The sequence below is a fragment of the Fusarium mangiferae genome, assembly GCF_900044065.1.
Source record: "Fusarium mangiferae strain MRC7560 genome assembly, contig: FMAN_scaffold005, whole genome shotgun sequence".
Lineage (NCBI taxonomy): Eukaryota > Fungi > Ascomycota > Sordariomycetes > Hypocreales > Nectriaceae > Fusarium > Fusarium mangiferae.
Window position 1 is genome coordinate 1880550 of NW_024573925.1, and position 27335 is coordinate 1907884.

The 27335-nt window shown below is 49.2% G+C and overlaps 8 protein-coding genes across 8 annotated transcripts; 6 read left to right on the plus strand and 2 right to left on the minus strand.

The window, feature by feature from the left end:
* Nucleotides 1-2084: 2084 nt before the first annotated feature.
* Nucleotides 2085-4423, plus strand: FMAN_07551 (uncharacterized protein; the record flags this gene model as incomplete). The annotated part of the gene is made up of 4 exons (XM_041831189.1): nucleotides 2085-2199; nucleotides 2285-2301; nucleotides 2356-2466; nucleotides 2531-4423. The coding sequence occupies 4 exons, from the start codon at nucleotides 2085-2087 to the stop codon at nucleotides 4421-4423; spliced, it is 2136 nt and encodes a 711-aa protein (XP_041681777.1).
* A 2614-nt stretch (nucleotides 4424-7037) lies between these two features.
* FMAN_07552 (putative ornithine decarboxylase antizyme) lies at nucleotides 7038-7984 on the plus strand (the record flags this gene model as incomplete). Its single annotated transcript, XM_041831190.1, has 3 exons — nucleotides 7038-7181; nucleotides 7241-7725; nucleotides 7777-7984. The coding sequence occupies 3 exons, from the start codon at nucleotides 7038-7040 to the stop codon at nucleotides 7982-7984; spliced, it is 837 nt and encodes a 278-aa protein (XP_041681778.1).
* A 388-nt stretch (nucleotides 7985-8372) lies between these two features.
* FMAN_07553 (putative bifunctional histidine biosynthesis protein hishf) lies at nucleotides 8373-10069 on the minus strand (the record flags this gene model as incomplete). Its single annotated transcript, XM_041831191.1, has 2 exons — nucleotides 8373-9893; nucleotides 9947-10069. 2 exons carry the CDS (start codon nucleotides 10067-10069, stop codon nucleotides 8373-8375), a joined length of 1644 nt encoding a protein of 547 aa, XP_041681779.1.
* Nucleotides 10070-10679: 610 nt separating this feature from the next.
* FMAN_07554 (uncharacterized protein) lies at nucleotides 10680-11937 on the plus strand (the record flags this gene model as incomplete). The annotated part of the gene is made up of 2 exons (XM_041831192.1): nucleotides 10680-10799; nucleotides 10861-11937. The coding sequence occupies 2 exons, from the start codon at nucleotides 10680-10682 to the stop codon at nucleotides 11935-11937; spliced, it is 1197 nt and encodes a 398-aa protein (XP_041681780.1).
* A 2116-nt stretch (nucleotides 11938-14053) lies between these two features.
* FMAN_07555 (uncharacterized protein) lies at nucleotides 14054-15514 on the plus strand (the record flags this gene model as incomplete). The annotated part of the gene is made up of 1 exon (XM_041831193.1): nucleotides 14054-15514. The coding sequence occupies one exon, from the start codon at nucleotides 14054-14056 to the stop codon at nucleotides 15512-15514; it is 1461 nt and encodes a 486-aa protein (XP_041681781.1).
* Nucleotides 15515-20972: 5458 nt separating this feature from the next.
* Nucleotides 20973-22320, plus strand: FMAN_07556 (putative G protein alpha chain; the record flags this gene model as incomplete). The annotated part of the gene is made up of 5 exons (XM_041831194.1): nucleotides 20973-21090; nucleotides 21153-21337; nucleotides 21446-21603; nucleotides 21659-21917; nucleotides 21976-22320. 5 exons carry the CDS (start codon nucleotides 20973-20975, stop codon nucleotides 22318-22320), a joined length of 1065 nt encoding a protein of 354 aa, XP_041681782.1.
* Nucleotides 22321-24375: 2055 nt separating this feature from the next.
* On the plus strand, nucleotides 24376-25425 carry FMAN_07557 (uncharacterized protein; the record flags this gene model as incomplete). The annotated part of the gene is made up of 1 exon (XM_041831195.1): nucleotides 24376-25425. The coding sequence occupies one exon, from the start codon at nucleotides 24376-24378 to the stop codon at nucleotides 25423-25425; it is 1050 nt and encodes a 349-aa protein (XP_041681783.1).
* Nucleotides 25426-25931: 506 nt separating this feature from the next.
* FMAN_07558 (related to regulator of ATP-sensitive K+ channels Alpha-endosulfine/ARPP-19 and related cAMP-regulated phosphoproteins) lies at nucleotides 25932-26555 on the minus strand (the record flags this gene model as incomplete). Its single annotated transcript, XM_041831196.1, has 2 exons — nucleotides 25932-26357; nucleotides 26520-26555. 2 exons carry the CDS (start codon nucleotides 26553-26555, stop codon nucleotides 25932-25934), a joined length of 462 nt encoding a protein of 153 aa, XP_041681784.1.
* Between the last annotated feature and the right edge of the window lie 780 nt (nucleotides 26556-27335).

Below are 27335 nucleotides of genomic sequence, written 5' to 3' on the forward strand. Positions count from 1 at the left end.
GCGCAGCAAAGTGCTAGTTATTACACGGCATGATATGACGTTGCATTCCACTTTGTTCCGAGGCATAGGGGTTACATCATTTCGAATTCTGGGACTGAGCTGTAACTTGTGATGTTGCTAATATACCTACGTACCTAATTACTGCTGTATCGTGATATACGTGCCACCGCTCGATTTGACAGCTCCAGGGTCTATGGGAACCCGATCTCTTGCACACTGCATTCCTATGCCAGTGTTCCATTGTCCAATGTCTCGGGTGGAAGATTATTGTCGACTAGGATGATCCTCATAAATAGCTTCTCGGCCCTGAAGACTGGTCATTACCCCACGGGCAATCCTCATTCCGGGCCTTGCCGGTCAATCCGGGCTACCGTGGACTGACAGATGCTATTTCCGGCACGTTGATGGAGTGGTCTTTGTACATGTGTGTCTGCCCGTTGAATAGGTATGATGCAAGGCTACCCGGAAGCCGAGCATGTAACTGAGGCGGTTAGGCACAACCCTACTTCGGGACATCTAACTAGCAAAACTGTATTGGACAATTTTTCATAGCAGATAAACCAAGATGCCTACCGGTTTTGTGCTAATTCATATGTATTCTTGCTGGGTTTGTAGGGCATTGTATGGACCATGATATGAGATGTGTCGGCAGACCTTGTTTTTGTAGAAGGCCGATGTCACAGGAACAATTCAGCATTGATATTTCAATCCTCCCCGAGCTACACACGCGGGTCTCCAGACAGATGATCGACAGTATCTGGTAACTACCTAGCCACATGTTTACATAAACCAGATAAGGCATGGCATCTCCCTTCCAACTGGGGCTTCATAACGAGGTTCGGTTGTATAAACAACCCCCTTCTGATGCCAGTATAAGTTATGGACACAGAGCAAGCACCATCTCCGTCTCCTATGGATGCACATGCAGGCATGGACATTTTCACCTTGTTAGCTCAATTATGGGAACAACAGCAATTATAATTATGGCACTGGTTCAGAACTGCAATATACCTAAGCATTCACTATAACATACAGCAACTGATGGCATTTGGCAATGAACATTGCAATGCAGTTCGTGCCATCTCATCAACGGACAACCACCCCCCCAGAGAAATAATCACAAATCGCATCTTCTCAGCCCCAACTACCCTCGAGGTTCATCACTACTATAGGAACCAGTATCGGTTCTTAACTCAAACCCTGTCTCACCCACGCGACCTGCCCCTGACGCCTGTCGTCGAGCCAAGCACCAAAGGCCATCACGACGCTTCTACTGGTGGATGGACGAAGTGAGCCCCTGCCTAGCCCTAGTTGGGATAGACAGACGGGCCCTTAAGCAGCCAGACCTTACCTTAAGTGACTTGTGGATCTAAGCGGGCAGCGAGATGGAACTCCACTGTGGTTTAGGGGACGAGCCTACGAGGAGGAATCTCGTCAAGCTAAGCCCAAGGTCCAGGCCAAGCCAGGGGCTTTTTTTTTGAGTTGGTATTTGGCTGACCCTTATTAGGTAGTTAAAGAACTTGATAACGAAATTTCCATCTGCCTCTGGTTATGTTGACCTGTCTTTCATTTTCCTCTTTCAATTTCTGGGCTCTGAATTCATGTTCAATCTCACAGTAAATCACTGAAACGCTGAGCCAGAGTGTGGCAAGCGCTTCTTCCCGCGCCTGCATCCCGCCCGTCTTAAAGGTACCTACCGCTGTGACCTGAATCGCACGGCGCAACAGAAAGGAAGTACCCTTTCTTGGTCAACTTTCATCTTTTCATCTCCTTCTTTTCAATCTCATCAACGACTTGAGCCGCCTCGCATCGCATTGCATCGCATCTTCCTTGTCCCTCCTTTCGCCTGCATTGTTGGTAATAAGTGCTTTTCTTCACCCGTGGCATCTACTTTACATAATTGTTTGCTTCTTTCTGCTGCCCGTCGACAACCCCCGTCCCGGTCTCTGGCCTCCGTGCTCCAGAGCCCGATCACTGCACGAGCCCTACGAACGACTCGAGACCGTTACACTGCGAGACAGGTTCCTTTGGTACTGCGCATCTTCTAGAGATCACGAAAACTTAATCTGTCAAGACCCGCCACCATGTCGAGTATCATGAGCAAGCGCCAGCAGGCGCGGAACGAAAAGGCCCTGCAGGATCTTGTGCAGAACACCCCGGGCAACAATATGTGCGCTGACTGCCACGCGCGTAATCCAGGTATGCTCCAGATGCACAACCAAGCTCATCCTGCGCCGGGTATACGAGATGACCGGAATTTGCTAACATCAATTGTCAATGACAGCTTGGGCTTCATGGAGTGTACGGCCCCCAAATACATACGGGAACTGATCCAATACTAATATGTTTTGTTAGTTGGGCGTTTTCCTATGCATGAGATGTGCTGCAATTCATCGAAAGTTGGGTACTCACATCTCGAAAGTAAAGTCCCTGAGCATGGATAGTTGGACCAACGAGCAAGTCGACGTGAGCAAGAATAACAACCCGGCGATCGTGCCCAAAGATAACCAATAGCTTACATGGTCTATAGAACATGCGAAAGGTCGGAAATATCACATCCAACAACATTTATAACCCCGAGCATCGCAAACCTCCCGTCCCGGTCGACGCTGACGAAGCGGATTCTGCCATGGAACGATTCATCAGACAGAAATATATGAATAATACTGTTAGTGGAACGGGAAAGCCTAGATCTCCTCATATAGACGAAGGGACTCCTCCGCCACTGCCGCCTAAGAACTCGAAGTTTGGATTCCGATCAGCTTCATCTATTTTTCCTCTGTCGTCCAAGTCGAAAAAGGATGCCAAAACCATTACAGCTGCGCAAGGTGGACGTAGCGAGTCCCCAAGACCTCCTAATAAACCATCAAAAGTGTTCGGCGCCACCTTGGATCTTGATCAACCGGATGACACGGAGCAAAAGCTGGCTAGGCTACAAGACATGGGATTTCAGGACCCCAAACGCAATGCTCTGGTGTTAAAAGGTGTTAATGGCAACATTGAGCGAGCGATTGAGACTCTTGTGCGATTGGGTGAGGGTAGCGGTCGACCCTCTCCTCTTCCCACCCCTTCACCTCGGGAACAAACTCTGCGAATATCAAGGTCTTTAACGCCTCTGACACCGAGTTCTGGGGGACTAGGACTCGGCGCAGGTCTTAGTGTTCCCGTCCGTTCAGCTACGGACCGTCCCACTACTCCATCAAGTGCTTCGACAAACCCATTTGATAACTTAGGAATGGCTCAGCCCCAGACGGCCCAGTCGACGGGAAGCCTTCGTAACCGGAACCCGTACGGCCAGACAAACCCATTCGGTGTGCCAGCCGCTCAACAGCAACAACCGACGGATGCATTCAGCCAGGCATTCCAAAACATGTCTCTCTCTCCCCAACAGCCTCTGTTCCCTCACCATACTGGAGGACCAGCACCACAGCAAGCACCTCAGGCGACAGGATACCAACAAGTGGCCCCGTCAGCGCCAACGACCCCAAGCGGCTTCTCAACTCTGGGCTTCAGTAACAACATGACATACCCACAACCAGTCCAAGCGCAGGTGACTGGATATAATCCCTTTCTAGCGAACACCGCAGGTGCAGTCCAGCAACAGCCGCAACAAGGGTCTAATCCCTTCCCTCAAGTCAACACCAACCAAGCACCTGCTGGATACAATCCGTTCGCTCGATCCCCAACTCGAATCGCATCACCAAGTCTTGGCCAGATACCAGAGCAAACCCAGAGTTCGTTTCAAAACGCACCTGTTTATCAGGGATCTGCTGTATATCAGAGCCCGGCTCCTTTGAGCCCCCCAGAAACAAGCACGAACCCGTTTTTTACAAATACTGGTCAGCCTGTGGCGCAGACAAGTCAACAGGTCTTTGCGCAACAACCTGTCGTGCAACAGATGCAGAGCCAACCTCAAGCAAGCCACAACCCCTTTGTCCAGCAGCAACCTGGACAGCGATTCCCTGGACAGCAGCCTCAAATGTACCTGCAACAGCAGCAACAGCAGCAGCAATTTTACCAACCTCAAAGACCAGACAAGGCCTCGATCATGGCTCTTTTTAATAGCTACCCTCAAACGGTACAACAGCAGCCAGGTACGGCCGCGGCTCAGCTTTCATATCAAGTTCAGCAGGCCGCACAATATACTCAGCAGCCAACCATTCCAGAAAACCAACCCCTGCAAGCTCCAATCGCATCTGCGCAGCAGCAACCAAGTGTGCCGCAGCATCTATCATCTACCACGAACCCTTTCATGAGTGGTGTGCCTTCTTCTGGAGTCGCTGGTAACCCAAATGCTGCGACCACTTCCGATCCATTCGCTGCAAGGAGCAGAGAGAGCATGAACCTCGGCCTTGACCTGGCGTGGACAAATGGGCGACACAGCCCAGATGCATTTGCAAGCCTTAGTGCACGACATGGATGATGGTACGAGACCAGAGGCAGTATTGGAATACAATATGTTCAGGATAGCGCAAATGTGACATGGGAGATGTGAAGTACACTGTATGATAGTATTAACGTTGGTTCTGGTTGATTGTTGGGACTATGTCATTGCCATTTGGCTGTAGTCTTTCTATTATGTACTCCAGAGCAGGGTAATTGACTGGTCAGGATTGCTGGGGTATGGCAAACCGGCACTGAGTGACCATTTGGAGGTTGGAAGACGGCATTGAGGATAACATGGCATAAATGGTGCGTATAGACGGAAAGACAGATGATGATAGACTTGCTGAGGTAGTCAACGTTGACTCGAGCGTTGAGGGAGTACGGATGCGATAGTCCTCCTCCTATGGCATTGGACTAATTTGAGCTTTGGCATTTTCGCGACTAAAATGGCTCTGTCGACTGTTTGTGAGTGTCGAACTCTGTTGGACTGTCTCCACATACCGTTGGTCTCGTGAGTAACGTGATGCGCCCGGACAACACAAGGGATCGAATTGAGCATCTCAATTGTTGATCATGTCTCTGGCTGCAGCAGAAATGCAGCCGAACAACATGGATGTTTTTGGTGATGGTCTCGGTCCGGATACGTACCCGGTAGAAGCAAAACGCGGGGTTGGGTAAGTGCCTTAGTACATATGTAGGTAGTGGCACCACCGCTTTGGGAATCTAGCACATCCACCAATCAACTTACACGACATGAGGGGGTTGATTAGGTTGCTCGGAGATGCACATTGCGCAAGGTAGAGTTGGCCGAGCAAGTCCTGATGTATCTTGGAACCAGTTCCTCCATTATCAATAGGCGAGGATGGAATCATGAATGGAGACAAATTGCGTTTGGCCACAAAATCATGATCGAATCAGGTGATATGATGTGGATGTTTAGAGGAGAATAAACTGGGTTTGTGGGAAACAAGAAGCTGTAGCGGAGCCCGTATCATGCAACTCTTGACGAAGTCAGCACGCAATGTGTCTGTTGTTATTGACAATTGTGGCACAGCGGCAGCATCCAAGACCGAAGACAGTGATTGCTGTACGGCAAAATGCGAAATAGAGGCGAGTGGGTTTTTGTGTAAGCGCTTCAAGGAACTCTTACCTTCTATGTGTTGTGAGATGATTGCAGAGGATTCTAGACTCTTCGGACATGAGTGTGACACAGTCGACGATCTCTGTGGCACAGTCTTGAAAACGTTGTGTAGCCAAAAAGAATAAGTATGGTGCCTCTCAGGTGTCAGAAGCCTCGAGACCCTTGCAAGCCTTGCTTCAATAAACCGATCAAAGAAGTGCCATGGTCCCAAATTATCTCAACACTGTCTACGTGTTGTCATCATCACAAATGACTCTGTTACAGGTAGGTTTTCTGTCATACCCTCCCTAGTTTGTCATGCTACCTACCTACCTACCTAAGGGTACCGAGGCATGCGAAATAGAACTTACCTCACTACTAATATGGGCCCATTGGACAAGGAGATTCAAAAGTACCTATTGAGCTAAGGTTAGGTAGGTAGGTACCTTAAGGTAGCTGGATTCCTTACTGTAACAATCAGCATCCTGAGCTGGAACATTTTAACGCACTGACAAGCTCACTTCCAGGACTATTGTCTGGATCAGACTTGTGGCCATAGATAACTAACCACGGAGTATTCTATCTGCTAAAAGAACGAACATATCATCTCAATTACAATTCACAGTTCGGCCTCCGACCATCAACTGGTTGGTGTTTATGAACCAGTAAACTAGGCCATGTGCTGCGGAGGCGTTCGCATTAGTTGCGAGACAGTGCGCCAAGTAGAGACAATGCTTATGTTGCTGAGATGATTCATATTTGCAAAGAATGGCTTGAGAATAATCAAATGATCGTTATCATGAACTTGCTACCCATGTGAGTCGGTACGTTTGGCAGCGAATCTACAGAGTCTAATCATGTGATACAAAATGACGGTATCAATGGGCATCGCATACTGTTTCTACCCATTTCTTGAGTTTGGTTGGCCTCAGCTTACCTCACATCAGTGGTTGCCAAGATAAGACAGTCGCACTGTACTTGGCCAGGAGTTGTTACCCCGGCTGCAACCTGGTAGATACCTAGTACCCATAGGTAGGTTGTGGCAATCCCTTAGGTAGTACTAAGGTTTCCCCCACTGAGGTGTGGACTGTGGACCGTCAACTGCCTGAGGTGTGCACAAAATTCCAGAGCCTCAGGTGAGGGGTCCACCCGAAACGCACTGTTCCTTCCGCCCCGACCGCCCCGAAGTCACCAAATTCCTGGGTTCCTCTCCTTCCTCGTTCTTACTTAACCTCACCGCTGCCCAAACACCAGAGATCTTAGGCTTACATCTACACACATACAACGCATCCAAGACATTCTCCACGAATTACTCAAAACACCGTCGCAAACTTCTTCGCACGTCTCCACAGCTTGTTCCTCCACATTCGCCTCGACACGAACAACACAAAAGTTCTTTCTGAAAGGATTTCCAACCCGCTGGTCTGAAGAGTCATCTCACGACACGCTATCAATCAACTTCTGCCGATCAACATCCTCGACCCTTACCGACCTATATCAACTCTAGTCGATAACCCAACCATCATCAGAAATGGCGCCAATGAATAATCAGAATTTGAATTACAGTAGTAATTACGGCGAGGCCGCTGCCCAGAAGGTCAACGTCCTTGCCTCTTGCTACCTCGTCGACTCTGCCGCCAACCTCAAGGGCCTCCACTACTGCACTACCGGGGTTGCAGGTATTTACTCTCCTTTCAGACCCAAACCCTCATCATGGTACTAACTCTACTACAGGGGCCGAGTGGTATTCCTGAGGTCCCTTCCTCAGGACTACCCTCCCCTCCAACAAGCCCCCCCCTCGCCGCACTAACCTCGTCTAACGAGCTCGCCCTTCTGCCCAAGAGCAAGAAGCGCGAGATCCCAGGCCGGCGCCTGGGTCGACGAGGGGGGGCAGCACTTTCGATCAGGGAAGAATGTGAGAGATTCTTTTGCGAGTCCATGAAGACGATTTTCCACGGTGAGAGGAATTCGTCCATGAATGGCTCCGGCCTGTCTGGTGCTTTTTTACCAACGCCGCCGTCCGATGACCGGCTCCCTGAACACTTCAAGCCTGTTTCTGATGACAAGCTACCTGCCTACAATGTTACCGCTTGGCTGGAGATGTGGGACTATGCCGGTGGAGCGAGCTTCCGTGCCTTTTTTGCTGACGACGGAGAGGAGAAATCTCTCTTTGTCTTCTTCGATATCGAAGGCGTACTTGGCCGAGACCTGAAAAAGGCGTAAGTAAAACTGCTTCCAATTCTTCTGTCCAATTGCTAAATACCTTGTAGTCTGATGGCACTTATCGAACTGGCCGACGGTCCTTTGGACTGTGCACATATCGTCACTTGTATAGATAGACGCATCCCTGCTGACGACGTCCACTCTTTGACAAAAAGTCTACAGTGGGTTGGCTTCGACATGGTTACTCTAGACCACTGGGCTCATGGTCTCGATGTCACGAGCAAGAAGTGGATGCTGATGGGTATGGAGCTATAGGTATCAGCGCTTTCCTGTCTTTTGTGGAGTTAGGGAGCGGATATATTTCCTTAGTTTCCGTTGTGTCATATTTCGTTAGTTAGTGTTTCCCAAGTTTTCGTCTGGAGGCTTACTCGGCGATTTGCTCTGCTATTCTTGGAGAGATCTGGTAGCATTAGGCGTTGAGTCGCAGAAAAGTTCAACGGCCCCAAGGCTTTTGGCGCATCTCTCATTTTCTTTGGACTTTGTAGGAGCTCAAAGGTGTTTGTATCATTCTGTATCTTTCACGGCGACGACTTTCATTGTCGTACAAACCTGCTAGGTAGTTGAGACAATACTGAAGCAATTGTGTGCAAGTCAAATAGTGTCTATTATCTGTTGTTTTGTTCTATCATTGATGGCTCTAAGATCATTCCTCAAATTGTCTTACTTTGAGACCCCTTTCCTTCAAGTAGTCCTTTACCTGTTTAACGGTGTACTCGCCGCGGTGGAACATACCGGCCCCCAAAGCAGCATCCGTAGCAGTCTTCTCGAAGACTTCCTCGAAATGAACCGGGTTGCCAGCACCGCTGGAGGCAATGACGGGGATCTTGATAGCTCTCTTCACCTGATTGATGAGCTCGTGGTCAAAGCCAGTATTGGTACCGTCCTTATCAATGCAGTTGAGAAGGATCTCTCCGGCTCCCATTGCCTCAACGGCTTGGGCAAGCTCGACAACATCCATATCACGAGTCTCACGACCACCCTTGATTGTGCAAGCGTACCAGCAGTATTCCTCACCCTTAGGACCAGGGAACTGTGTCTTTATGATGTTGTGACGGGTGGCATCAGGCTTGGGAACATAGACACGCTTGGGATCAACGCTCACAACGACGGCTTGGTTGCCATAGGCGCGTGAGATCTGTTCAATGGCAGTATTGCCGAAGAGCTTGCGGCCTATAGAGTAGTACTCTTCAGCAGCAAGAACAGCGTCAGAACCGATTGAGACCTTGTCAGCGCCAGACTTGAAATACATGCTCGCGATCTCAAGGGCTGAGACCTTTGTGCCGTCAGTATCCATGGTGTCACGAATGCCACCGCCGATAGTCAAGGGCACAAAGACGGTGCGAGACGTTTGACGAAGAATCTCGAGCATAGGCAGATCGGCAACAGGGCAGTCTCGGAAAGAAGTGATGTTGAGGAAAGTCACCTCGTCGGCACCGGATTCGTAGTATTTCTTAGCCATCTCGACAGGCTTTCCGAGGTTTCGCACGTTACGGTCATCACCCTTCTCGCGAACGTCGTACTGATCACCCTTTGTAACGACCAAGTCACCTTGATCATTTGTCCTCACATCCAGACAGGCAATGACTCGCCGTGTTAAGCTGTCCTCGAATCTGATCGGGCCATTGGCAACGGCCTCGTCAACCACGGTACCAAGATTCTTTGCACCTTCACCTGTGAGGAAAGCCCGGATCGTTTTTAAACCTGCAGTGCCAGACTTTTCAGGGTGAAACTGGGTTGCAAAAATGTTTCCTTTCGCAATGGCGCCTACAAAAGTCTCGGTACCATAGGTTCCAGTAGCGACAGTCCACCCTTGGGACTCAAGCTCGCCCGGCTTGTAGGGGCATTTGTAAGAGTGAACATAGTAGTACTTGGAGTCTGGTTGAAGATCGTACATGGCTCGTCCAGCTGTGAAAGCATTGTTCCACCCGATGTGGGGGACGGATTTACTTGAGTCTTCAAAACGATCCAAGGAAGCTGGAACGACTCCGAGGCCGGGGACATCGGGGTCCTCTACAGAACCCTCAAATAGGGCTTGTAAGCCGACACATACCGCGAAGAACGGCTTTCCATCAGCAATGTGCTTTCGAACTGGCTCAAGATAGCCAGCTTGGGACAGTTGGGACAGACAATGACCAAAGTGGCCGACACCGGGGAGGATGAGTTTCTAAAGGCGCATCAGTCATGGTGGACAAAACATTGAAGGAAGTATCAACAAACCTCTGCCTTTGGAACGTCTTCCGGTGATCTGACCCATTCTACTTCGTAGCCAGACTTCTCAATGGCATTTACCAGGCTCCTGATGTTGCCGGCGACATAGTCCAGCAGGTGAACGGTGGGCATTGTACCCTGGATATGATAGTAAATATATGAAAAAGATAGAATGTATAAAGACCAAATGTATTGCTTGGAAGAGATGAATCGGGACTGATATCATATGATGTACGACCGGATAATTGTAGCGATAGCTAACTCTATATCGAGTCCAGAGGTGTTTGAAGTCGTCAAGATAAGTGTGACTGTTCAAATCCCATGAGACTCATTGAAATGTTGTAACAGCGACAGCGGGGCAATCGCGAGTCACAGAAACTGCCCCGCCTGATCCCTGTAATTCTGGACTTTTGAGAAAGTGCCGCCTTTGACCGACTTCAAGACCCTGGACATCCCCAATTGGCAAGTACCTGTACCACATGGAAGCTAAGGTTTCGCGACTGCATCCATATTTGCAGTTCGTCAAGTTTATCAACAAAGTTTATCAACAAAGTTTAGTACCAACTAGGTACCATAGGTATTTGGCTTTTTGAACTTAAACCCTCAGGCCTACCTGCCTGCCTATGTTTCATTTCTCATTCTTTTTTCTCTATGGGCACGACCAAGTTATGAGTACAGCATTCTATCTGTTCTCTTTCTCTTTCTTGAGCATCTAGTGGCTTGCCAAATCTCTGAGCACACAATGGCTTCGTTGGACGAGGCAAGACTGGCAGATAAGGCAGCGATTGTCAACATTGAGGAACAGCTTGAAAAGGACGAACAAGAAGAATGGGAGTACGAATACTCAACTACCGAAACAGAGGTACTGTTACACCTTGGTCTCCGGATGCCTACCATGCGCAGCCAGCTGACTTCTTATCAAGACATACTATTTGACTGTCGATCTTTCATTTCCAGAATTTAAGGACCGACAGCCAAGAGCGCCTCACCACAGCCGCGGCGGGTATTACAAAACCTGGCTCGATCACAATCCGAGTTTGAGAGGTGTTCATGCTGGGGATGATAATGATGACGATAATGACAATGAGCCACTCCCAGAACGAGAGGCTGATGACGACGAACCTGAAATCGATCCGGCGCTAAGCAATGACAAAGATAAAGGCAAAGCTGTCGACAGAGGCGAGCCAGAGGACGACACAAGAGACGATGTGGATAAGACACGTGGTGAGAATGAAAATATCCAGATTCTTGAGCTACATTCAGAAAGGCCGGTCATCTCATACAAAGGACGCACATTCGAGGGGTCGTGGGCGGAAGTCATTGGCACCGAAGCTATCTTTGCGACACGCGACAGCGATCGTCCCCTCCCCGCTCTGCGCCATCTAGACGGAAATGTTGATTTTCTCGGCGCATGTGCGGCGAGAATCGCCACCAAAGAGGCTATTGTCAAGCCAAAAATTATCAGAGAGGATCCATTAGCCGCTATCAGGGAGGAATGGAACATCCGAATTCCTGTTGGAAAAGACAGGTCAGGAGAAAGAGCTGAACAGACACGGTTCCTAGAAAACTTGATGGCGATCAAGAAGAGGAACAAGGAGAAGGATCAGGTCACCGTATGGGCTAAAGACGGCGAGGGACAGGACTTCAAAGACAACCGAGACCCTGACTACAAACCTAGGCGAAGAAGAAGATTACTCAATGAGGATGGAGAGGAAGTCATTCCAAAACGCGAGAGACGACGTGCAAGTGGGCGTAGGGGCGGTCGTCCCCGACTTCGACCCGGGGTTGTTCGTGGACGAGGCTCAACGGCTCCTGCTCCATCGGCAACTAGAGATCTGGAAAGTACCGTGCACGAAGGGAATATGTCAACTCCTACTCCAAGCAGATGGACTGAACTGCATGGAAGAGCTGATGATTACATGGATCATTCTGACCATGAGGATGATACGGATGATGAAGAAGAGGATGGTGATGAGGAGGACATGACAATGGCAGATTGAATTACTGCAGTAGTTGAACGCCAGAAGCATCTAGTTGATATTTAGCGCATGAGATTATGATACCCATGGTGAATTGTCGCCAACGAATAATAACAAGGCTTCTTCTGTACTACGTATCAAGCAGGTTGTGAGCATGTTCATAGCGAAGCTACAAGGCTAACATGTGGTACGTACACTTGAAGACTGTACGAGGGTTGCGACCAAGCTGTCATTGGTTCATGGGTCTTGGAGTCAGCCTATGCAAATGGCGGATACTCCGAATACGGTGGCCCATCGTATAACGTTCCTGTAATCATGTGGCAGTGATAGCTTTGGTGATGTTGGGTGACTAGAGATCTTTCGTTGAACGGGATCTCTCGATCCAGTCATTCAACGATACCGCGATGTATCTCGGGTGAGAACTTAACATCGGAAAGTCCGCGTACATGATACTTCCAGCTGCGTTATGCACGAAAGCATTTGGAGGTTCGGAGTCTCCTTTGTACGATCGAGGCTATGAGTGCATATGAAACTGTCATGATCGATAACGCAACACTCGTGCTGCGACCTTGTGAATTGGTGAGATCATGAGTCTACCTTTAGTACCGTTAATTTTCGCATCTGTTACTCCAAAACCGACACACAAGTCATTCACCTACTACATTGCAGTACTGTGACTCGTAGACACAAGATTGATCGTGTCACCCAGCACCAGTTCCCCCACATCTCTCGCACGTTTATATATTCTTTGCCGCAGATGCACATCCGTTGGGAATGTTTATTCTGACGGTGAACAAGATCCAGTTGTCTTTCTTATATGGATCATGGTAACGACAGCTGAGTGTGTCGTACTCGGGACTGTAGGTAAGTACTGTAAGCACACCCAGCGTACCCTGGTCACTCTGGCTGAATTACTGGTTTTTTTTTTTTTTTTGGCGTTCAGTACTCCGTAAGTGGTAGATACTTTATGCTGAATGGATAATAGGGCGGGTTTGAGCGTATCCATTACACGATCTTTGAGCCAACCGGCCAATTCCAGAACTGCAAACCGGGGTTGCAAATGAATCTTGGAGGCAAGCAAGAGGGGAATCCTGCTACAGAGTGGTCCTGTTCATGTTGCGCAAAACGAGGCGTCCTTGCGCCAAAACACGATCAAGATCAAGGAACAGTACGGGCAGGGCTGTGATGTCGTTTCTTATTTGCCGCAGCGGATCAGGTCAGTACCTAATAAAGTACCCGAGCCTTGCTACCTAGACATATGTAAAGAATGTAACGCAGGAGTGAAACGTTGGTGAAGAGACTTTACGAACAAAATCTAAATCTATGGTATACTTCTCACTAGGTACCTACCTACTGGTATGTGAGGTGTCGGCAGTTCTGCACCTACCTAAGTTCGTAGCCAGACACTTCCACTTCCACTTGAGGCTGAGCAAGAGATCTTGGCATACCTAGAATATCCGTAAATGGACATATCCGCTTTCCATCTACCCCAGACTGACTTGACGTATTCGTACTCATCCCCAAAACCCAAACCATACCTTGACTAGCCATCTATCGCCAGATGCGCCAGAAGAAGAACGTTATCAAGCACACTCTTACAAGCCTGCAAATGCATACCGTTTACCTACTGCAGCTCCATCTCCTAGAGTGCAATGTATCTGTACCTGCATCCCCACCACCCTCCACCGGTTACGTCTCACAGCACTCCGCCGCCAATCGACACCCTTGCCCTGCCGTCAACTATGCAGCGACCAAAAAGTATCCCGTTCTAGACTACCTATGGTGCGCGCTTCTTTTCTTCTGTCGACTTAGCGGGAGGCTTTGACTTCGTTTCCTTCTCTTCTACTCTCTGTCCACCCTTTACCCTAGCCTGGCCTAACTCCTCTTCTCAACGACATGCCGCGAGCGGTGTCGTACTTCTCTCGTTCGTTCGTGATGCTCATATAGCCGGCCTATCCAGTCCCATTCGTCTTCCTGGCCCTACCTCGATACTCCCCCGGCTTGTCGTCGGTCTTCGAAATCGACTCTCTTCAACTTCAATTGCTGCGCAAGCTACGCCCATTTTCATGAGCTCTTGCAGTCCTTTATCGCCACAGCCATGATTTGGTTACGCCGCTTCACCATATTACTCTCTTTCATGCTGCTTATCTCCTTTGGCGCATGGCTGCTTCCCCGTATACTAGACCCAACGACGAAAGGCCCTGAGCGGCGCGCCAGAGATCGACGATGGGTAAACAGCAGCCCGTACTTTCTGGATCGTCAGGCCTGTCGCTGGATTAGTCTGTGCGGACTACATCACTTGCGCAGTGATCCTGCCTCTCGTGGGAATGATGACGGCGAAGAGCCAGAATGGGGAGAGCTCAAGCGTCGCTCTCTTGCTTGGGAGCCTGATGAGATTCCCCGTCCGGATCGCAAGAGAGATATCAATCAACGACGCAGGGTCCTCCGCGATATCCCCGACTATGTTACAAAGCATGCGCCTTTAGTTCACCTATACTCTGGGGAAGAGTTTTGGCCCTCGGACATACGTCAGCACGTAGAACATATGACTGCCTACGCCGATGATGAGCCTATTAACTCGACTAAGAAGTGGACGCTTCACAACTTGCACGAGCTGAATAAGTATTCTGGCAAGATCACTCTCCGAAGTGATGACGATGTTGAGTCTCGTCCCAGTTGGCTGCACAGCCATTACAATGTTCCCAAGCCGTTTCCTGGCGACAAAGACGATGGCCAGAACGGCGATATACCGGTAGGAAATACCGGAGGCGAACCCGAGGCCCGGGAGCCCAGCACTTGGTATGATGTCGACAAAACACGGCCTGTCCACAAGATTTCTGACCCTAGAAATCGAAAATTTCAGAACCGTCGTCGTTCGGAGCCCAACAGTCACAAACCGGATGCCAACGGCTACTCAGCAGCTCCTGCAGTGCTTGTTGTGGTTGACAAGGGGTCGGGCATTGTTGACGCCTTCTGGTTCTTCTTCTACTCCTACAACCTCGGCCAAACTGTCCTGAACATTCGGTTCGGTAACCATGTGGGTGACTGGGAGCACTGCATGATGCGCTTCGAGCACGGCATTCCCCGTGGTGTCTTTTTCTCAGAGCATGAGGGTGGGCAGGCGTACGCATTCGAAGCTGTCGAAAAGCGCGGTGGCAGACCCGTCATCTATTCAGCTGTGGGCTCCCACGCAATGTACGCGCTACCAGGAAACCATGCTTACATCCTGCCATTCAAGCTTCTCAAGGATGTCACGGATAAGGGACCTCTCTGGGACCCCTCTCTTAACAACTACGCATACCATTACGACTACACGAAAGAGGACAATCATGAATCGGACGAACAACACGAACCGCTGAGTCTTGTCCCCGCGGCATCAAACCCTCACGCACCGACATCTTGGTTCCATTATCAAGGGCATTGGGGTGACGAAGTCTACTCTCTCGCCGACCCCCGTCAGTGGCGTTTCTTCGGTCAGTATCACTACGTCACTGGCCCAGATGGACCTAGATTCAAAACTCTCAATCGTACAAAAATGTGTCAAAATCAGAATTGTAGAATTCTCTACAACCTAGATCCGAAGAACACGTGGTACTAGATGGGGGTGTTCGTCAGTTGATTGTGTGTTGCACTACGAGCAACTGATGCAAGTGCCACACCTACATTATATCTTTGATTTCTGCAAGTTGAACCGGAGTTTGACGTAGTAAACCTAGGTGGTGGATCCAAAATCATCACTACGTACGTGGGTGCATGCTTGTCCAGCAGTAAGTGCCCAAGGGTCCTAGCTGGGAGGACCGGATTGTTCGGCATTTGTTAGATGGGAAACGGCGTTAGATTGGGGGGGTTCTCTTGGGATAGATTCTTTTCTTCTTCGTGTCTTGTTCGTGAAGAACCGAACTGGCGGCCTAGAACATACACCACTATTATGTGGGATGGGATGTTTATGGGCTTTGATACCTAGATACCGCTTCTGCTAGATCCCCAGCTTAGATATGTCAAAATGCTCCTTTTATGGTTATGAGGTATATGAAATCAAGTATTAAATCAGCCTCCGCAAGGTACCGAGAACGGTCGATGCTAGTGTGTGAAAAGTGTCACATTCGTTGAGGATGTGGATATGTTGCACTCCTCGATGACTGATAAATGCCATACTACGGTCAGAGTCCGACAAAAGACAGTTTAGAAGCTCCGGTCAGCGGTAGTGCACGTAAGATGTTGAATATATTTGATACTTGGGTAAACTTCAAAATGTTTGAATTGCTGCAGTGGGCATACTCAAGCTGTGTCAGCCATTTTAATACATGAACTATGATGAGACGTTTCGCCTGCTGGCCTCTCAACCACAAGCCATGATGTTAATAACACAATTTCTGTTTCACTTTCACCTGCGCTACAACTGTGGTAGCTGCAGAGTAATCCCAGAAAGGCATACATTTGCGCAAGTGATCCCTGAGATTAGTGTTTTGTTGAACCTGTCATGCTCCTGGCCGCCTAGAATTGGACTTGGTTCTGGTCCCTTTTGAAGGTAAAGAATGAGTCTAAGGTTCTGGCTATACATAACAACCGTCCGCTTTTTGGTGGAGATGAGTTTGATGCACATGCCAGAGCGGTCAAGGCGATGGCCAGCACAGGAGGTTCCTGGAGGTTCCGCTCAACAAGGCCTCAGTTGGTATGCACCAATCGACTATCATGGGTGGCCAAGAGCACTCAGCACCTTGGAGATCCGTGTCAGTGGCATTCGACTTGAGCAATTCATGGCAAGTACGACAGCAATATCGTTGTCTAAGGCCTCATTGTGACTCCGAGGGCCACAGCTACCAAACGAGCCTAATAGAGTGCTTATATACCTCGATCATAGTCATCTATTGCACGGCGTATATGTTAGGCCTAACTCGGTAGCACTGACACAGCTTCGGCCGGTTTCAGGCGGTCTCTGGGAGAGTCGATGTCGGGAATTCAACACGATTTTGTGAGTTCATAACTGCGGTAGGTGGGGGTGTAAAGCTGTCATGAGTTGGCTAATGGCTTGTGTCCGGGAAAGTTTGATCACGTCGACGGAAAAGTCTCGACTGGATGTGGCTACAGACTCGACAAGATCGTGAGACTGTCACGAATCAGATGACTTGGGATATTTCTTGAAACGCACTACAGGAACTATACCAGCCTATTAATGATCAATACTCGCAGGACAGCAAAAGCTACAGACCGGTTCCCACCGTGAACTGACCGATAAGGTCATTGGTTTGCGACACCGTGGTATATGTCATGCCTATATTTACAGTTTGTGTATGATTTTCCAACGGTTGTTCAAGGTTCCTGTAGACTACAGACTGTAGTCTAACCCATCAGGCATCCATGGCATTGTCATCACAGAGCGTCAACGTCGTGCTGAGTGCAGCGGGAGAAGATGTCACTCTAGTGATACACAAACTTTAAATGTGATGATATTACGGCACAAATAAGGTTATGCAGGGTAACTAGACGCGATCTAACTAGCTCGGTCATGCTTCTATTCAACGGTGCATGTAGATAATCGAGATAGTGGGAGTATTAAGCTTTCATTTATTCATGTGAGATCTCGCTTGAGTATATCAACAGTAGAGTTATGAAGATCAAAGATGGGCCACTGGCACAGCGTTGAAGTGTTCTTGAGAATTAATGAATAAATAATTGCCGGTATCTATTTGGTGTCTGGTATTGTATTATGTTGAAAGAACGAGGCCAATGCCGCCGTTATGTCGACCTCTCGGAAGCTCCATATCCGAGAACGATCCTTGTTGTTATCCCTCTAGTTAGCCCTTCTCCTGACTGATTGCTCAAACGGGACATGTCAAAAGAGCCAGACCAGAGCGGCTGCATTGCCCCTGTTTTCCTGCCATCCTTCAGTATCGATCAATGAAACGCAATCAGACGACGCTGATCTTCGTCGGGAATGGGATACTCCAATGCAACATGGTCAGAGCTTTTGCAAGGCCAAGCCAGAGTCGTCCTTTTAGATTGCCTGAGGTCAAGGGAGTTTCACTCAAACACACGGCAGTGGATTCAGTATGAGAGCATCTATTCCTCTTTAGATGCCGTTTCCAAATTCATGTTCTAGTGCTGATATTTGATGCTGTTGGTTGCACCTGATCGTCTATCAACCTACATATATTCTCTAGCGGTTGGATTTGGTTGAGGTGATATGCCGTTATGGCCTCCTTGGTTGGGCTCAATATTGAGGACGTAGGTTCTCGAGAGGGTTGACTAGTCACAAACTACAGTACAGTATGCAGACACATTGCTTATTCTATGTGCCCAGAGTTTAGTTTTGCTCTTTCCGTTGAGGCTTGCGAGGACAATACGGAGGCTGAAATAGACCAGCTACCTTGGCTATCGGTTTTATTTACCCTACAAGACGAACCGCTACTAGTAAAGTGATATGTGCATCATATCATATGTTTTGGCGTCGCATGGGCAGAAGAAGAAGAATTCCCCTATTATTTGATGGGGAACGGGAAAAGCGAATACATAGTACATATGTACATAGTCCCTGCAACCGTCGACGGAGATGAGTGGAGGCGCAGCTAGCGAAAGGAACTGAACCTGGCTTCTCGCAACAGGAACTCGAACTCCTGCAAGCCGAGCAAGGGTCAGGGTTGTATACCTATTCTTTGCCGTGGAAGCCAATGAGAAGAGGGTTTAGTGGTGAGCTGAGAAAGTGTGCTCCATCAGAGCCCAAGTTGTCTCTCTTCTCAATCGAAGCTCATAATCGAGCTCAAGCTCAAACCACAATGGGCAGATGGTGATAATTAGTGTCTCCGGATGTTTCTCCCTGATGCAGGAGCGCCTATCAGGGTCAAAATTCTTCAGCACTGGTGACGGATCGAGCCTAGCAGTGGACATGGCGACGGCCTGTACGGAGTATATACATAGACATCCATGGGTCCACCATTGCCGCAACCACCAGAGAACTATCCAAGACAAGTTAGTGCCGATGTTTCGAAGAACAAACCGGAAATTTTCAGGCGGGAGGGACGGTATGTGTTCTTGGTACGGCTCTGAAGCCGGTTTTTTCTCTCCCGCATGAGAGACTTGGATGAGAGTCAGGTACGCCAGGGGCCATGGAAGGGGTTGAATCGTTCATCATCGGTAACCTACCTAGCTTTGTCGTCTTTGGAAGCAAGTTGCTGGGCCGGGCAGGTCAGGGAACGGTTGATTCATCGAGAGAGAGTCATGCCGATCATGGCTGATGGGCGTTTTTAGGGCTTGAGTCAGTGTCAGTGGCGGCCATCAGTCGCCGAGCTATGTATCAAGAGTGTCTAGAACAGGCTGACTTTAAACAAGAACCACATGGCAAGTTTAAGCACGGCCTCCTGCCATGTGCATATATATCCACAGTAGTCAAGACACAGACCAGACCATGAAGCAATTCTTATGGTAATCGTGAGCTTCATGTTCAGCTTTGACCTTGAAGCGGCGGCACCGGCATGTGTCCACTGCATGGTACTGCATGGCATTGCATGTCACGGCACCCACCCACCCACACCTCGTGGTAGATGGGGTTCATTAGGTACCTAGTTATTGAGAATCAACAAGCGACGCATCATCTGTTGCTTCTGATTCGCGGGGGGGTTCAACCGAATTGGATTGTTCACAGTACCTCTATTGCACTGGAGAGGTGCACAGGTACATAGAGTACAGCAGGGGCCTCAGTAAGTACTTATCTGCCGTGGTCAAGTGGAGGTTTCTAGCCTGCGGGATGTCTCCCAGAGTCATATTGCAGCTGGAGGTTGAGGCAAAAGAAAGAAAAAGAAAAGGAAAAGAGGATCACACCAACATTTCACAATCAGCTTTTCAACATCTCAACCACCAAAGAGGATGTGGTGTTTCAAGGGGCTTTTTGGGCGACCTAGTCGGGTGCCGGGAACGGGGATAAACCTGGGAACGACAAGGCCAGGACCTGCTACTACCTGCGACGTACCATCTTGGTACCTACCTATATTTCTGCAACTGTTTGGCTTCTCTCTTGAATAACTACCTATTGAATACGGAGTACCTTGAGTGAACCAGAAGCTATCCGTACAGTACCTTAGTGTCGCCGGGAACGGCAGCGTTCAAAAGCACGGATTCTATAGGTGCAGCAGCTTCTCTCCGCCGCCCAGCAATCCACTCTCACGCCAGATGCACCATTTCAGACTTTCAGTCCAGGTCGGGTGCTGGGCTTAGGTAGGCTCCCGGCCACTAAAACATGGAGCTGACCTGGCTGTAAGCCCAAGTACAGCTCGCTACCACAGAACGAAAAGTTGGGTATCGAGACCCTGCACTTTGCGACGAGGAACTAACAGCGGGCGCCCCTTGGCCTGGTCCCCAAAGGCTCATCCCGCCATAAATCGTACAGCGACCTCAGGTTCCATTTAAGTTAGCCTCTTTTTTTCTTCTTTCGCCCATGCCCATGCCCATGCCCATGCCCGCCCATGTCGCGCCCTGTCATGGATGTTGTTGTTAATTAATAACCAACGTTAGATGACCCATCTCTTCTCTTCTTCTACTTCTTCTTCTTCTTCCTTGTCTCAGAAATACTCTCTGGCCTTGCTTGGTTGGTCCGTTCTATCTACAGTCCCTTCGCCTATCCAGCTCGATCGACTCTATCCCCCCTCCTCATCCAACATACGCAACTTAAATCAAGGCACCTCTCCTGAGGCAACGGGAAACGGATCGCTTTGCTATCGAGACGCTTGGTTTTGGCACTTACACTGGTTCCGTCGAGACTTATTCACTAGCACCACCCAGACCGATTCTTCTATCGAATACGTAGCTGAAACCCCGAGTTTCCGGACGTTTTCGCGACTTCGTCTGCCGGCTCGCCTCATGCTCTTGTAACAGCATTGACCTTGATCGATCCTCAAATCTCTTACTTCGGCTTCTGTTTGGTCTGTCTCACTCTACTCGCTTGCGACAGCCGAACCGAGTTTCCGACTCCTACGCGAGACGGCATCCATTTTCGACTGTCTCGCATATCTACCTACTCCCAATCAACCTCACCTTACGCCACAATTCCACCTCAAACCCCCATAATGTGCTTTGGAAGTCGGGATAAGGGTGATCGCGGTCTTGCGCGATCTCGTGATATCGACAAGCAGCTTCGCCAGGATGAGAAGAGGCTATCCAAGGAGGTCAAACTCCTCTTGCTAGGTAGGAATGATCTGGCCGCGCTTTCGCACAAATAAGGCTGACACGCCATGCGCGTTCAACAGGTGCTGGAGAATCTGGAAAGTCAACTGTCCTCAAGCAGATGAAGCTCATTTATTCTCAAGGCTTCAGCAAAAACGAGAAGCTGGAGTGGAAGCCCGTCATCTTTAGCAACATTGTTCAGTCTTTCAAAGTTATTGCCGAGGCAATGAATGAGCACGATCTCCAATTCGACAACCCCGACAACGAGGTAAGTCAAGCTCTTCTCCCCACTAAGACTGCCGAAGCCACTATTCCGACGAGAATTTGGAGTGAGCCGGTATAGTGAGACATGCCCAACTACTAACAGATGCTACAGAAACATATGGCCCACATCCTCGTCGACCACGAAATTAGCCCTCACGACCCAATGCCTGCCGACTATCTCGAGCCCATCAAAGCCCTGTGGGTAGACAATGGTGTTCGAGCAGCCATTGGGATGGGCAACGAATATGCGCTGCACGACAACTTGACTTAGTACGTGTTGTATAATGGCATGACATGAAATCCTTGGCGCTAACATGTCCCAAAGTTTCATCGAGGACATCGACAGACTCTGGGGAGAGGACTATGTACCTGATGATCAGGATCTTCTCCGATCGCGATTACGGACTACTGGTATCACAGAGACCATCTTCGACCTCGGCCAACTAACCTACCGAATGTTTGATGTTGGTGGCCAGCGTTCAGAACGAAAGAAGTGGATTCACTGCTTCGAGAATGTCAACTGCCTATTGTTCTTGGTCGCAATTAGTGGTTATGATCAGTGTTTGGTTGAGGACAAGGATGGGGTCGGTAACAAATGATATCAGACAGGAAGCTACGAATACCCTGCTAACAGCGGCACAGAACCAAATGAATGAGGCGCTCATGCTTTGGGAGTCGATTGCCAACTCCCACTGGTTTGCCAGATCAGCGCTGATCCTCTTCCTGAATAAGATGGATTTGTTCAAGGAGAAACTCCCCAAGAGCCCTATTACGAACCACGGGTTCACCGATTACCATGGACCTAAGGACGACTATAAGGCGGCGAGCAAGTACTTCTTGGATAAGTTTAAGGCTCTGAACCGAAACACCGAGAAGGAGATTTATGGCCATTTCACCAATGCTACCGATACGAACCTGCTCAAAATCACCATGGCCTCAGTCCAGGACATGATCATCCAGCGCAACCTCAAGCAGCTCATTCTCTAATTCAGCATAATATCGGCTCGGAACTTGTTATACGGAGATATCCGACATTTATCAAGATGTACACGACTATAAAATGGGGGTCAGATATTCCCCCGGGCGATACCTCAGCCTCAGCATCATGTCTTCTTCATATGTCATCAATCCGGTGGAGATGCATCAGTGCTGTCGATCAGGACTGCATTGCCTCCTTTCTCCTGGATTGTACCTTTTTTAAAACCTCATTATCGACGTTGGGCCAGTCGAAGCAGCGACATGTTTACATGCGCTCAATATATCCGGCCGGACCTCTTTACCAGTTGACCCAGTTGTCGGAGCCGCGTGGACGCCCCTCACACGGATGCAACCCAACACTTGATTGCCTCCCATGGCAATGCTGGCAACACGGTCTGAAGACTTGTCCGGGCCGCAATGCATGAGTCAAAGCTGTTAGAAACGAGTCATGACTGGCCAAAGCAAAGTCACCAGGTGCATTGGGGCAGCAGTGGAACGATAGCGGAACGAGCGTTTTGGCCGAATTGTGTTTTTTGTGCATTGCATTGCATGATACCTACGGCGTACCAGTGGATTCATTTCGGTTTGTCTGTTATTTCTTTTCTTCAAAATCGATTGTTCTAAAAGTAGCAGAGCGGCAGGCTAGCCATCCCTTGTTTCTTTTAGCGCTGTTAATGAGGCGTATGATATGAACAACGAGGGGATTGATCGGTTGATTGATTATGTACGTATAGATTAGAGTAACATAACATAACGTAACACAACGTAGCTTGATACTCAGGTTCAGATCATTGGCGTCAAGTCACTCGTTATTGGCACGTTCACACCACCCTCTAGTTATCCTGCTGAAGAAACCTCCATGCACTATGGCTTTTGGCCTGGGCCTGAATGTTGACAACAGCTGTTTGTATGTATATCCGCGGCCACATGGCTGCTCGGACCATGTGTTGTGAAGTGCCCGCTAACAAAGGTGGAGATTCGACCACGCTTTATGGCCGTGTACTGCATGTATTTTCTTTTGTCTCTGGTAGGTCAGATGTGTCTGAGATTAATGCATGAGAATAATGAAATTGTCCATTACGGATGATGGTGTATGGATCATACATAGATGATAAGGGTGTAAAAGTATAAATCGAGACTGATCTGGGTTGTGATATTGGATTCTCGGGGTCCAGGGTGCCAACATATCAAGATGAGTATGGGCCGGCATTGAGGATGAGACGATTGCTGTGACCGTGATGGCGGATTTGTTGAAGCTGTAGGCTGAGTATTTGGTTCGGGTATTTTACTCTGGACTCTTGGATGAGTAACTCGCTGTGGTATACTCTGTATCTTACCTAATGTACTTACTAGTTTCTAGGCTGCATTTACAGTAATACTTTATTTCAAGATCCTGTCGTACCTTAAGCACCCGACCTCCATGGGCGGGTCAGAATTGGGTAATTCATTAATTGTGATTGGCTTAAGCTTGTTGTAAGAAACTGTACTTTAAAGTTGCAGGCTGGGCGGAATGAAAGAATGGAATAAAGATAATAAGTACGCTACCTGCCAAGTTTCGTTCATCTACTAAGTTGAGACAGAGTCTTATATACGCCAGAGGCTCAAGTAGCTAAGGTAGCATTCAAGAGCCTAGGCTACCTACTTATGCACTTAGGTTCGCTTATGAGATAGGTAGGTAGGTACCTTATATAGAGACCATAGGTATATAAGTACTTTGCTGACGCGCGCGGGGTTATAAAAAGCACACGACATATGAAATACTCATGATATAGTACCTTTGCAGAAGTATCAGTCAAGTTAGATATTGAATGATACTGTCTGTAGACGATTTTATGCTATTAAACTGTCTAGATTTTGGCACGTAAGAAAACTGCCAATAATACGGATAGCGTTGGCGCCACTGCAAGTCGTTGCGTTTTGGTTTCATCATTTGTGCCACTTATTTTTGTCCCCCGCACCTTGATAACTCCAACAACTTTTTCTGCGTCCTCCACAACCTCATACATAACCACAGCGACAAATCACCAAAGACGTACGTACATGCTCCGCCGCCTCTTCACCACCATGGCCGAATCAGCATCCAAGCGCGTCAAGACCACGGGCAACGGTCCTCTCATTGGCACTCACAATGGCCACTTCCACGCTGACGAGGCCCTCGCCGTCCACATGCTCCGCCGCCTCCCCGCCTACCGTGATGCCTCTCTTGTCCGTACCCGCGACCCCGCCGTCCTGGCTACCTGCCACACTGTTGTCGACGTTGGCGGCGAGTACGACCCTGAGAAGCGTCGTTTCGATCATCATCAGCGCGGCTTCACAACTACCTTTCCCGACCGTCCTACAAAGCTCTCCAGCGCCGGTCTTGTCTTCCTGCACTTTGGCCGCGCCATCGTTGCTGAGCGCCTTGGACAACCCGAGGACTCTGCCGACGTTGAATTGATTTACAAGAAACTGTACGAGAACTTCGTCGAAGCCCTCGACGCCCACGACAATGGTATTTCTGTTTTCGACCCTGCTGGTATCGCCGCTGCAGGTCTCGAGAAACGCTTTAGCGAGGGCGCCTTTGGCCTTGGTGCTATGGTCGGACGTCTGAACCCCAAGTGGAACGACCCTACGCCATCTGATCCCGCCGAGGCTCAGGCAGCTGAGGATGCCAAATTCAACGAGGCCAGCAACCGCATTGGCGAGGAGTTCGACAGAGACCTTGACGGCTACGCCGGTTCTTGGCTCCCTGCCCGCACCATCGTCCAGGAAGCCTTCACCAAGCGCACACAGTACGACGAGCAGGGCCGTCTGCTTGTTCTCGAGGGCCAGTCTGTGCCCTGGAAGGACCATCTTTATACTCTCGAGGACGGTACTCCTTCAGTGCTCTACGTTCTATACGCTGAGAAGCCTGAGCCTGGCGCCAAGTGGCGTATCCAATGTGTTCCTGAGAGCAAGGACTCTTTCGTCAGTCGAAAGCCCTTGCCCGAGGCATGGAGAGGATTCCGCGATGCTGAGCTAGATGGCATCAGTGGCATTCCTGGCTGCGTCTTTGTTCATGCAGCTGGCTTCATTGGTGGTAACAAGACTTTCGAGGGTGCCAAGCAAATGGCGCTCAAGGCTCTGGATGCTTAAAGACAGCATCACCACCTGGAAACCATCTAGGTTATATGGGGAATTTCTACGATATCATGGGACAATGCAAAAATTCCGGGTAATACTGCGCGCGAAGACAACAGGGAGAGAAGAAGAAGCAAAAGGGAATGGAAATAGAAAGCATGCTTCTGAAACGAAGCAGGTAGCTAAACGACCAAATGAACATGATAAACATTTGCGGAGCGTGTGGTGTTTCTCTCACCCTGCCGCTGTCAAACAACATTATCCGATGATTCCAGATCGAGATATGTCCCCCGTGTGTGCGAGCCAGATTGTCTCCCAATTCCCAAACGCCAACTGTGCGATCCTCGTAAGTCGTCAAAACCGATTTCGCAATCCACCGCAAGCCCACGCACAAGGCTTAGTACCAAAGAAACAAACGTTCCATGTTTTGCGAGACAAAGGTGAAGAAGTATAAATAAAAAAACTCCCTCTTCGTTTCTGCTCCGTTGCACTTTTTTTTTAGACCATTTTCACTCGATGCTCTATCGCCGGATTGGGATGCCCTCGCCGCCAGCGGCAACGGGCTCAGGTATAGCAGCGTCTGCGTCTTTGGACTTGTCGGCATCATTACCCTCGGTCTCATCAGCGCTGGTCTCGCTCTTGAGGAAGCTGCTCTCCTTGATAGGGCTGCCGGCCTGGATGCCGGGCACGGAGCCGTGGTGGGCGTGCTTGGGTACGTTGGCTCCGGAGCCGCTCACCGGGGAAGAGAGGTGGGGGATGTTTTCAGGGACTGGATGCTGAGAGCCGACGGCACCAGCATCCACGCCGTCGCCCTTGCCGGCCTTGGACATGGCATAGTCGCCCGAGTCGAAGTATTTACGGTCCTTGAGATGCTTGGCGAAGTGGTCGGATCGAGAGGGTAGCTTGCCGTAGAGGCGGAAAAGTCGCTGCTCCTCAGGAGTGAGTGACTATAACGAGGGGTTGACGTCAGCAGAGTATTCGGTACGATTGAAGATCGCGTCGGTATAGATGTTGTGAGGAGGGATTAATATTGACGGGTACCATGGTCATCGAGTCATGCACAGAGGGGAGCTCGAATCGCCTGAGGTTGGTCTCCACGGGCAGCTTACCTTAACGTCGACCTTGTTCTTCTGATGAGGGTTCATGGCGAAAGAAGTACTGCTGATACGCTAAGGTCGAGATTACGAGAGAAGGTGCGAGGATCGGGTCGAAGGGAAGATGTGTACAGTGCTCTCTTGGTAGTATTTAGACAAGCAAAGAGTTCGTTTTGAAAAGGACCAAGATCGAGCGAGAATGGCGGGGGGATTTATTGGAGGAGCCACGGGCAGGGTCCTAGGTGGTAACAATAGCAGTAGCAGTAGCGGTGGCAGCAGGGGATTAGGGATTGATGAATGATTGTGCCTGATTGGGGGGCTCAAGAGCAGTTGGGTATGATGTAGCTGTGAGCCTGAGAGGCTTAGGTACTAGTGGGGTAGCGAGTTTCCGTGTGTGTTACGGAGTACAAGAATGCCCGCTTATTGCTTAGGTACCAAGGTAGGCTAGGCTGTTCTTGTTGTTGAGGTGTATGAAGATAGAGGGGCGGCGGCTTAGCTGTATATACGTCATAAGCGCATGGGGTGAAACGTGGACAGCTAACTCGATTATTGACGTGTATGTAGGTACTGTACCTTCCTGTGTTAACAAAGCTTTTGTCTGTCTCTTCCTGGTTATTGATGATTTGCATCTGATGGATGCTTATCTTTTCTCCAAAAGTGACAGCATGTGCTTTCTTTCCTGTCCCCTTTCCGTCCGTCACGTGTCGATTTAACTCTAACTTCACTCTCCAACGGTCAATATAATCAGCGCATGATAAACTTACTGGTACATGGGGTGGTGATATCAATATAATCAACTTCTGTCAAGCTCTAGAGTTGGAAGAAAACCCA